The following is a 12073-nucleotide window of genomic DNA, read 5'->3' as shown; positions in this document are numbered from 1 at the left end:
ATGGATTTCACTTAGGAAATACCAAGAAAATAATATTGTGCTATGAAATCATTTCACCAGGAATAATAATAATAATAATAATAAATACTCTCCTTATTCCTCTAAATTTTTAAACTTGTCTCCTTTAATAGAAAAAATCTCCTAGTAATCCTGTGTAATTGATGTAAAGATTCTAATAGTTGGAGAAGAAACTTCAGATCCCTTTTTCATGTTTCTTTTCAGCTGCATTTCAAATGGCTGAAGCCCCAGTACTGAATTTACAGTTATTGTTTATCTCTGTAGAGTTTCTGATGATGTCATTTTATATTTTTGGAGACTTGTAGCCCAGATGCTTAAGTTACTCTTTTCATTAAGAATTATCTTGTAGAATCTTTTCCACTTGGTACCTGATACTGAGTCACTTGTTCAGGAGCATATCTGGGCTTGATCAGTTTACTCAGTTTCCAGTCTAGTGTCCTTTCATGGCACCACAGTGTTTTAGCAGCCTTTCTGAGGGAGCCAATAAAAACATGACTGAAATTAGTCATTCTAATGGCATTTAAAGAAGTTTAGTTCTTTTTGTTATATATTGGGCAAACCCAATGTTTAAGCAACAGTGTAACAAGTGGTAGTAGAAAGTATAAGACATTGTATTTTTTTATTTTATGTGTTTTTCATTGATGTCCTTTATAAAAGGATTGTCTAGTAACTGGCCTTAGTTTGGTTTTAAATGATATAATTTTAAAGCCAAAACAAACTTTCAAAAAACTTCATTTTTAAATAATTTTAAACTTATAGAAATGTTGCAGAATAGTAGAGAACTCTTAAATAACTTTAATTTAGATTTGCTCACTTTTTGTCGCATTTGTTTTCTTTCTACACGCATATTTATTTTTTTGTAATCATGTGCAAGGAAGTCAATATATTTTGCCCTGTTACCGCTTAATACTTCTCTTTCATAACCACAGTATAGTTACCAAATTCAATTGATAAACTGCTTTAATCTATAGTCTGTGTTCCAATTTTGTCAATTATTGTGATGTCCTTTGTGGTACTTTAACTCCCTCTCTTTAGTCTCCTTTAACCTGGCACAGTTCCTCACCCTTTGTTTGTCTTTCATGACCTTGAACCTTTTGAAGAATTCAGTCCAGTTGTTTTGTGGAATGCTCCTCAGTTTGAGCCTGCCTGATACTTCATGTGATTAGATTAGGTTATGCATCCATGGCTCTGCTACAAAAGTGATATTGTATCCTTAGATTTTCATGTGGCAGAGGCACAGAGTGTCTGTCTGCTCTTCATTGGTGAGGTTAATTTTGATCACTAGTCTCAGTGTTTGGTTTCTCTTAGTTACTGTTACCCCCTTGCAGATAATAAACATCCATTGAAGATTCTTGCCTGAACCAGTCTCTACTGTGATGGTTATAAACTGATGGTTTTACCAACTCTAGACTCCCTCCACATTTATAAGATTGTATTCTATCATATATCCTTTAGGCATGCCTCCTTTGTGTTGTTGTTTTGTTTTGTTTTTTTTAAATATGTTTTTATTGATTTGAGAGAAAGAGGAAGGGAAAAGGATAGAGAGATAGAAACATCAATGAGAGAGAAACATCAACCATGAGTCCTCCTACATGCCCCTACTGGGGATCGAGCCCACAACTGGGCAGGTACCCTGACCAGGAATCAAAGCGGTGACCTCTTGGTTCATGGGTCGATGCTCAACCACTGAACCACACTGGCCGGGCTCTATCGTGTTTTGGAGCACTTCCTTTCTTGCATAATAAAATGTTCCTGACTTACTCTTATACCTTCCCTACCTGAACTCTGGAATCAGCCATTTCTTCAAGGATCCTAAGTTTCTTTTAATGGGCAACACATTTTAGAAACCAAGGTCTGGGCTATAGGTGTGTTTACTACTTCCAAGGTGTTACTGCTTCTAGACCTTTTCAGCAGAGCTAGAAAATATGATTATATATAGTAGAAACACTTCTGATTCCACTCAACGCCACAGGTTTTTCTTTGCCTTTCTCCATTATTATTATTTTTTTTTAAATTCTCTCTTCCACAGTAAGAATCTTGGCTCCCAGAAATATCATCACATTTACTCATTTGCTCAGACCTAAGTAATAAATAATTTCAGAATTGCTACATCCATTCCCCTGTGAAAAACAACCCCCCTAAGGAGTTCAGGATTTGACTGTTACCCCCAGGCTTAGAGTCAAAATAATGTGTTCCAAAGTTACTTGCATGAGTCCTCCCATCCTTCCAGTGTGGTTATGCTATTCATATGAAATAGAGTTGGTTTCATTTGTTTCTGTTTGCTTTCAATTTTTGTTACTTCCCCTCCCATATTCCCATTAATAAAATTACTTTATTGATGTAATTTTTATGAATATTTAGAAATTAGGGCTTTTCCAAAAATAAAAACTGTAACAAGCCATATTTAGAAAAGTTTTTCTATCCCTTCCATCCTATTTTGCCCCACACCATGTAGGTAACAAGTTTTGTTTTTGTTTTATTACTCCTTCATTTCTTTTTGCAAAAGTAAGAAAGTATGTGTTTGTTTTATTTCCTCTTCTTACACAAAAAGTAGCATTCTATAGATACACTCCAGAAGACATCTTGTCCAAATCTATTAATTTACAGATAAGGAAATTAAGGTTCAGTGCTTTCAAATGTGTAATGGTTTTTTGTCTTTGGTATTCCTGTTCCTACTGTTCTTTGCTTCTTACTATTTTAAAATGTTCTGTGTGCTTTGTAAGTTTTCTTGTTTTCCTTTTCTCTAGGTTTAATTATGTAGATAAGTGTCATTTTCTTTTGAAATGTTATAGCTGGACTGTAAGTATATGGAAACATTTCTATGTAAGCCTGTGTTGTTTTTTCACAGGTGGTCAGTCTGACCAAGGCTACGGGTCTAAGGATGAACTTATAAAGGATGATGCAGAAATTAATCTGCCTGAAGAACAAGTAGCAAGAGAATTGATAACTAAAACAAAAATGCAAACAGAAGGTTAAGTACTGATATTTTCTAGCTTTACTTAGAAAAATACCTGTGCTAACTAAAATGTTACTTGATAATTTAGTTGATAATTTTTAGAAATGTAAGATCTGAGCTTATAAGATACTATGTACCATTATATATATGGTAGGTTTTGATAGTATCTGAATTTTAGAATTTAAGAGGTCTTTAAAGACTCAGTAGGTTAGCTGTCAATTTTGTTGTAAACTGTGACCCATTAAAGTATCTATTTGCCAAATATATATAGCTACTTTGTGACAGAACCAAGACTAAACTTTGAGTCATCAAACTTGTATTCTAGTGTCCCCTTTATTTTAAAATGCTAAGTCCTTCAAATATCTAAGTGAATATTTTTTATTGGTAGGTTAAATATAGTCTTTGTGGTTTCTTTTCTTTTTTTTTTTTATGGAACTCATTGAGGTAGAAATGATTTGTGGTAATCATTTTATGGAGGAATATTTTGGCTTTATGGTAATAAGATGTTCTTCCTATCTTTTCACACTAAAGTATACTTTCTTCTCCCTGGCCAGTATGGCTCAGTGGGTTGGATTATCATCTCATACACCAAAATGTGGGGGGGGTTTGAGTCCAGGTCAGGGTGTGTATGAGAGGTAACTGAATCAATTTCTTTGGAATCATTTTTTTTAAGTATACTTTCTTCATTGATGTCACCTATTTTATGCTCCAGTTATGCAGAAGCAAGCCCATCTCCTACTTGACAAGTGATGAGTATAACTGAAGGCCTGAGCTTTACTTAGGAATGCTCAAGTTAGGATTATTGAATGCTAAAATAAAACTCTTATTTCAGTCAATACTGGCAACATTTATGGCATAAAGTAAATCAGACATAACTAGTCAGTAATAAAATAGTCATATATTCATCCCCACTTGGAGGTGGAAAACTACATAGAATGTATTAAAATCAAATATATGGTTTCTGTTCAATATTGGCACAATTAGGAAAGATAACATTCAAATGTTTTTTCCCCAGAGGTGTGTGATGTCTCTGCTGTGGTGGCAAAACATTCACAATCTAGTGGAGAGCCACACAGTCCAACTGAGCCTCCTGCGTGGGGCAGCAGTATTGTGAAAGTTCCATCTGGTATATTTGATGTCAATGGCAGGAAAAGCAGCACTGGTGAGTCTTTATGTGTTGGTTATTAAATATTTAAAATATACTTCTATAGATATACATGTGTTTAATGACAGTAAAGTGTTGACTTAATTACAGTATAATGAACATGCTGAAGCGCCAGAAGTAAGTTTAAATTCTATAAATGAACTAATATTTAAAGATATTTAACTTTTAAAAGGAGAGATTTTTAGAGTGTTTAGTTATTTGGAATACCATTTTTTGTTGGAATGCCTGTTCAGTTTGGTCCCACTTTCTCATAATAGGTAATGAGAGGGGACTATAGGGACTCCTATACTCATCAAGAACAGAGTTGAAGCCCTGACCGGTTTGGCTCAGTGGATAGAGCTTCAGCCTGTGGACTGAAGGGTCCCAGGTTCGATTCCAGTCAAGGGCATGTACCTTGGTTGCGGGCACATCCCCAGTCGGGGGCGTGCAGGATGCAGCTGATCGATGTCTCTCATCGATGTTTCTAACTCTCTATCCTTCTCCCTTCCTCTCTGGAAAATGTCAATAAAAATATATTTTTAAAAAAAAAAAGAACAGAGATGAAGCCTGGCTGGGTGGCTCAGTGGTTGGTCGTCGACCCATGCACCAAAAGGTTGCCAGTTCCATTCCTGGTCAGAGCACATGCCTAGGTTGTGGGCTTAACCCCCAGCAGGGAGCATACAGAAGGCAGCCAGCCAGTGTTGATGTTTCTCTCTCATAGATGCTTCTATCTCTCCCTCTCCTTTCCTTTCTCTAAAAATCAATAAAAATATATATTTAAAAAAACCAGAGGTGCAGTGATGTGATCAAATTCAAGTGCACTTATGTGTGGTAGGGTAATCCTGTCACTGAAGGGAAATGGAAGAAAAATGATTGACATCATTTACTGTCTACACAAAATGCCAGTGGGCCTTTAATTTTAGCCCAGTTGTTATAAGCACCCTGAGCCACTTATTTGTGATTACTAAGTATTTATAATGAATAATTGTTATGTGTGACTATCTTGAATTTGAGTTTACTAATTTCAAATATGTTATAGCCTCCAAAGTACTCTTTTATTTTTTGTTTTGTTTTTTGTTGTTTTTTTTTTCAAAATACTCTTTAAGGCATATATCTAAGCGTAGGATTTTAAAGGATAATGAAATTAGCCTGTATCCTGTGCTCTTTTTTAGTAGCTATAATTTACTTCTCTAAAGTCAACTCTCTTGTCTGTAAGTGTATCTGTTGTATGACTTTATAGAACTTAATTTGCCCAGCTTTTTAAATCTATGTAGTAATACTTCTTATTCCTGAAGTCTTTTTATTTTTGTATTTACTGTGACATAAAGTCAGTTCATTTTTTTGTGTGTGGGGTTGAGGGGACAGCACACAAGAGGTGGAGCTAAAAGTTTTTTGAACAAATAATTGATAATGTTCTGTATCCCATTTTCCTAACCTGCTGTTAGCAGGTTTAAAAAAAAAAAAAAAAAGGGAGGGCAGAGTTTTCTTCATCAAAGGGTTAGAATCTTCTCAGAATACTGAAATGGACGTGGTCTGGCAACTGGTGTGTTTCCTTCCCTTTTTACTCATCTTATTTCCATGTTACATCCTGATCTAGGAAGATTTATGTTATTAAGAAAGAAGGAGGTGGTAATGGGGCTTTTGCCAATACATCAAACAGTCAAATTCATTTTAAAATTGGACAAAATGTTCCACTAAATTTCTGCAGATACTATGAGAACCAGTAAATTTGTAAAAATCTGTTTCTCAAATATTGGTAAAAGTTTTCAAAGCAGGTACAAATTTGTAAAATATGCTTATGATTCCCCTAAAAGCTTAAAAAATATCTCTAAATGCTTATTATTAGTTCTGTTTAATTGGTATGATTATAATTATTAGTTGGTACCAATTTGGAAGATTAAAAAGAAGCTTGGGCCTGGCTGTGTGGCTCAGTTGATTGAGCATTGTCCCATGCACTAGGAGGTTGCCGGTTCAAATCCTGATCAGAGCACATGCCCAGGTTGCATCTCAGCCCCCAGTAGGGGGCATATAGGAAGTAGCCTATCTATGTTTCTCTCTTTTTGATGTTTCTATCTTTTTCCCTCTCCCTTCCTCTCTCTAAAACCAATAAAAACATATTTTAAAAATCAAAAGAAAAAGAAGCTTGAAATCAGTTTGGAAAATTAAAAAAAAAACCTTATTAAAGACTTTCCCTTCAAATCTCTCAAGTCATAATGCTTTTTGTTTTTGTTAATCCTCACCAAGGATATTTTTTCCCATTGCTTTTTTAGAAAGAGAGGGAGAAAGGGAGGAAAGGAGGAAGGGAGGGAAGGACGGGGTGGGGTGGGGGGGAGAGGGAGAGAGAGAGAGACAGAGACAGAGAGACAGAGACATTGTTGTGAGAGAGACACATCTATTGATTGCCTCCTGCATGCGTCCTGACCAGAGCCAGGGATCAGACTGCAACCCAGGTATATGCTCTTGATGGGAATGGAACCCTTTTGTCCAGGGGCTGGTGCACTAACCACTGAGAAAATGGGCCAGGGCAGTCATGACTTTTTAAAAATATATATTTTTATTGATTTCAGAGAGAGGGAGAGATAGGAACATCAATGTTAAGAGAGAATCACTGATCGGCTGCCTCCTGCATGCCCCCTACAGGGGATTGAGCCCGAAACCTAGGCATGTGCCCTGACCCTGGATCGACGTGGCCTCCTGGTTCATAGGTTGACACTCAACCACTGAGCCACATCAGCCGGGCCAGAATATATTTCTTAAGTTGGATATTAAACCCTTAAAATGTAGATCTATATTGATAAATGAGATATCTTTTAGTAAACAGTACAGGTATATATTGTATGATCTTTTTTTAAAGTGTGTGTGTATTGCATAGAAGATGAAAGGCAGATTATACATTAAAATGTTATCTCTGGGAGGCAGGGTTGAATGGAGTTTTTTGTACTTTTTTTTTCTCTGTATGCTTTCTTTTTACCTTCTAAATATTCTGAATCTTTTACACGGAGTATGTGTAACTTTTTAAAAAATCAGAAAATTTTAAAATAAAATATTATTTTAGTAATCAGATTCATTTTTAATACTATACTTTCTCTTTTAGGTAGTACATCAAATACGGTATTTTCTACTCTGGATCCAATTGAAGATACAGTCTTCGGTGAAGTTACTAATCTCAAGAACGGTGATAGAGGAGAAAAGAGACAAAAGCATTTTCCAGAGAGGAGTTGTAGTTTTAGTTCTGAAAGTCGAGCAGGAATGTTGCTAAAGAAGAGCAGTTTGGATTTGAATTCAAGTGAAGTAGCTATCATGATGGGAGCAGATGCCAAGATTCTCACAGCCGCACTGACATATCCTAAGACTTCTCCACTTCATATTGCAAAAACCCATAGCTTTGAGAGTGTTGGCTGTCATCTAGCTGATACTAGGACTCGTGGGCCTGAAAGCACTTGGGATTCTGAGCACAGATCTTCAGTGTTAGAGATGCTTGAGGAAAGCCAAGAGCTCCTGGAACCTGTGATTGATGACAGTATAGCTACAACTACTATGACAAAGGATACCCATGGCAGTCTACAAAATGATAGTGACAGTAATCAGTCCAGAGACTTAAAAGTAGAGTCCAAAGATCTAATAAATAAAAGAAGTAGTTTATATGGTGTTGCGAAAGCTGTTGAGAGGGAAGATGTTGAAACTGGACTAGATCCTTTGTCTCTTTTAGCCACTGAATTTATAGTAGAAAAAACTGATTCTGAAGATAAGTTGTTTTCTCCAGTTATTGCACGTAATCTGGCTGATGAAATCGAAAACTATATGAACCTAAAGAGTCCCCTGGGTAGCAAGTCTTCTAGTATGGAATTACACGGAGAGGGAAACAGAGAGTCTGGAACTACCACTGCATTTATTCACCCTTTAGAGAGGCGATCAAGCCTACCTTTAGATCATGACCCACCAGCGCAGGAAAAGCCTGAAAGTGAAAAGAGCTCCCCTGCAGTGTCTAGGTCTAAAACTTTTACTGGGCGTTTCAAGCAGCAGACTCCCTCTCGAGGTCATAAAGAACGTCCAACTTCGTTATCAGCACTGATGCGTTCTTCACCACATGGCTCATTGGGTTCTGTAGTAAATTCTTTGTCAGGGCTAAAGCTGGATAATATCCTCTCAGGGCCCAAGATAGATGTCCTAAAATCGGGTATGAAACAAGCAGCGACAGTAGCCAGTAAGATGTTGGTAGCTGTAGCGACTGCCTACAGCTACTCAGATGATGAGGTAAGAATGTTTTATGTGTGTAGTCTTATCTGATATTAGAATGTTTATAGTATTTTTAATATACTTATTATTATTTAGAGATTTCTGTAACTTTGGTGTTTATATTTTAAAACTTTGTACATATCTTATTTCTTTAAATGACTTGAACCTACATGTAAGGAAATTAATAATGAAGAAATAGAATATCAGGACTATGTAATTGCATAGATCAATACATTAAGTTCATTTATTTGAAAGCACTAATGATTAATGTTTTAATTTAGTAATGGTGCCATGTTATATTTGCATAGCATTCACTTTTTAAATAAATTTACCTTTGTTATCTTTTTAATATATATGAGCTCTTTTCACAGCTTGATCCATAGATTTCATACTGCATAACAAAAACTGGTAATTCTTTTAAAAATGATTGTAAAGAGAATTAATTGTTAGATCTTCTTATGAAAATAGAAGTGGGGAAATTTTGCTTATTTCATAGAAAACTAATTAAAATTTTGCTATTGTGTTTAAAGAATCATAGAATTTTAGTAGAAAAAACAGATCTATAAATGTTTATTATTATTATAGCACTATGTTCTAGGTATTGCCATAAGTTATATATTTATTTTTATACATGAATATATATGCTCACATATGTTTATTTAATTTTTGTAGCAATCCCATGGGTTGGTACTACTATCATCCCCATTTTATAAATGAGGTATCTGAGATTCAAAGAGGTTAATTAACTTCCCAAGGTCATACAACCTAGTGAGCGGCAGAACTAGGATTTGAAGTCTCGGAGATTGGTCTAGAGTTCATGCTCTCAACCACTATAGTAGCAAAGAAGGGATCAATATCTTAGAAAATGTTCCTGTGGGGACTGTCCAAAAAGAGCAAAGCAGATGATATCTTAAGTTGGGTTTTGATAGATAAATTGAAAGCTTTGGGTTAGTCAAAGTGATCAGAGGACAGAATGTGTATCTGAGAGAATAATGGGAAAAGTATGGAGGCTTAAAACATACATTTTCAAGGTAATATAATCTATTTCAGGTTGCTAAAGTTCTAAATAATAAGTAGAGACAGGAAATTAAATTGGACAGATAAGACTTGTATACTGTTTGAAGGAAAACTTTTTAGGCAAACTTAATTGAATTAAAAGTACAGCATTATAACACAAATTGTATGTTGTATTTGAAGAGCTTACAAGGTCAGTTAAGGAAAGACAAAATAAGCTAGCTTCAAAAGTATCTTAACCTGACATTATTTTTTAAAAAGGTGAGCCGTTTTATATTTGAAATTTTATCTAACAGTGTTTTTAAAAAGCTTTATACAGAGTAATTTGGACTTGGAATATATGATTGTAAATTCCAAATGGTCACAGAACTTAATTTTTCTTTTCTTTTCATTGCTATAGCCCCAATACCAGTGCCTGGCAAAGCAAATAAGATATACCTAATCAATAATTTCAAAGGAAGAAAAGAATAAAAAATCTATTAAATGTTTATTGTGTAAAAGTAGCTCAAGGGAATTCATCAGTGTAGCTTATATAAAATTTAAAGCATTCTGAATGTTTAAGATGTGCCAAATACATAATAGTACATAAGTAAATTGGATTAGTATGGAGGGGTTTAAATAATGTCATTCAATCTCATTAAATCGTCTACAAAATAAATTGCATAAGAAGAATAGATTTAAAAACAATAGGTTTAAAACAATTTCTATTTTATAAAAATTTATTATGCATATTTTAAAATTAGGAGGATATACATCAAGTTTTGAATGTACTCTGGGTATTGGTATAAGTGCTTTTATTCCCTGTTTTGCATATCTATATTTAAAATTTTTTATCATTTGATATGGTTTTATAATACAGAAGACACAAGTCTTCTTTAAAGCAAAAATTAAAAAGACTACTTATTGAAATGTTTTATTTAAACTAAAGCATCAGTAATCACAATGGTGAAGGACTAGTGTTTGGAACTTTATTCATAATATCTCTACTGTTGATGGTTGTTACTCTGAAAATCATATTCCCAAATGAAAGTCTCACAACCTTATTTTAAATGACTTATATTTTCAGATGATATAATTAAATGTTAGAGAAGTAATTTTTGTAAGGTCAGATACCTAATACGTGATGGGGAGCCAAGATTTCACTCTGGTTCTGTCTGACTAAAGCTCCCACTCACTGGTGTTGCCATCCCCGATCCCACTGGACAGAGAACTCCTAGAGTTCCTTCATTTTATGATACTGAATATTGAGAGGTATCTGATACCCCAAACATAACCAGGGGCCCAGCAAAATCTTAAAGTATTATATAGGTCATTGCTTGAATATTTTCGAGTTTGGAAGGGAAATTACAAATAGTAGAAGTTCATAGTTTTGAAAAATATGGGGGAATGATTTAAGGATTATAAAGGAGTTTAATTCTGAAAAAGGTGGAGTAAATATATTCTCATTGATGAAGGTATTACTTATGTGTGTCTGGTTTTGTGTGTGTGTTTTTTTCAATTAAAGGAGGAAACTAATAAAGATTACAGCTTCCCAGCTGGCCTTGAAGACCATGTTTTGGAGGAGAATATGTCACCTAACACAAGTATCTCAGCATTGGTCCCCAGTGAACTTACCCAGAGTAACACAAGCCTTGGCAGTAGCAGCAGCAGTGGAGATATAGGAAAATCCCATTACTCAGCAGGTATGGGGAAGGGCTGTCCTGTCTTCTAATATGTGCCCAAACCTTTCCCTTCTCCCATTACACATAAAATAAGCCTCATTTGATGAGATGATCTCACAAATAGATTTTGAATATAGCCACATCATGCTGTCACTGTTATGTTATATGGTCTACAAATACTACAGTTAATGATTTTAGTTGTGTATATTTGTGGATTATATCATTCGTTCTTAAACTTCAGTGTGTATCAGAATCACCTAGGTAGAGAATATATGATTATTCACTATATGATTCTTTCAACTTCTCAGGACATTTGAACTTTTTCATAATAGAAATCTGGATAAAATAGAATTATAATTTTAAAGAATAACAGAACTAAGACATTTCAGTGTTACAGCAGAGGGACTCTCAAACTCTGGTATTCAAGCAGAAAGCTGGTTAAAAATACACAGGCCCTATCCCACAGACTCAGTCTCAAAAATTTTAGCCTAGAGCTTGAACATATGTACATATTTTTAAGCAAATTCCCCAGGTGATTCTGATATGGATATATAATACACCTTTTAATATTGAGCCATTTGAAAATAAATATCAGGTGTCATATACTTCCCCCTAAATGCTGAAGTATGCATTTCCCAAGAGTAAGGACATTCTCTTACATAATGTGATATGATGGTTACTTCTTTCTAGGAGAACTTCTACTTCCAAAAGGCATAAAAGGGCAGGACTTTGAAAAATCAGATCATGGTTCTTCTCAAAACACCAGCATGTCTAGCATCTTTCAGAATTGTGCAATGGAGGTAAAAGTTCTATTTCTGCTCATGATAAAGTGGCTGTGACCATATTTTTATTTCAAAGTGACATTTAACAGAATCCTATGGTACCCTTGTCAACAGAATAATAAAATAAATCATTTTGTTGAATTTGTTTGATATCTTTATAAGCAAGGCAATAAAACTGGTAGATTTACCTGTAAAATATTTGAACTCCTAATTCCAAATTTGATCAACAAAAGAAATAAAATTCTGTTTATTAAGGTAGAAT

General features: G+C 34.7%; 1 protein-coding gene across 1 annotated transcript in view; it reads left to right on the top strand.

Moving 5' to 3' along the window:
• The window catches only part of DENND4C (DENN domain containing 4C), a 117512-nt gene that overhangs the window by 87358 nt on the left and 18081 nt on the right, over window positions 1-12073 (top strand). Inside the window, exons 21-25 of the mRNA XM_054727027.1 lie at window positions 2867-2989; window positions 3990-4136; window positions 7213-8372; window positions 10873-11050; window positions 11720-11829. Coding sequence (XP_054583002.1) covers window positions 2867-2989; window positions 3990-4136; window positions 7213-8372; window positions 10873-11050; window positions 11720-11829 — 1718 coding nt within the window. The remainder of the gene's footprint in view (window positions 1-2866; window positions 2990-3989; window positions 4137-7212; window positions 8373-10872; window positions 11051-11719; window positions 11830-12073) is intronic.

Source organism: Eptesicus fuscus, chromosome 15 (genome assembly GCF_027574615.1).
Source record: "Eptesicus fuscus isolate TK198812 chromosome 15, DD_ASM_mEF_20220401, whole genome shotgun sequence".
NCBI lineage: Eukaryota > Metazoa > Chordata > Mammalia > Chiroptera > Vespertilionidae > Eptesicus > Eptesicus fuscus.
The sequence above is the reverse complement of the archived record's forward strand: the minus strand, read 5'-3'. Positions and strand labels throughout refer to the sequence as shown.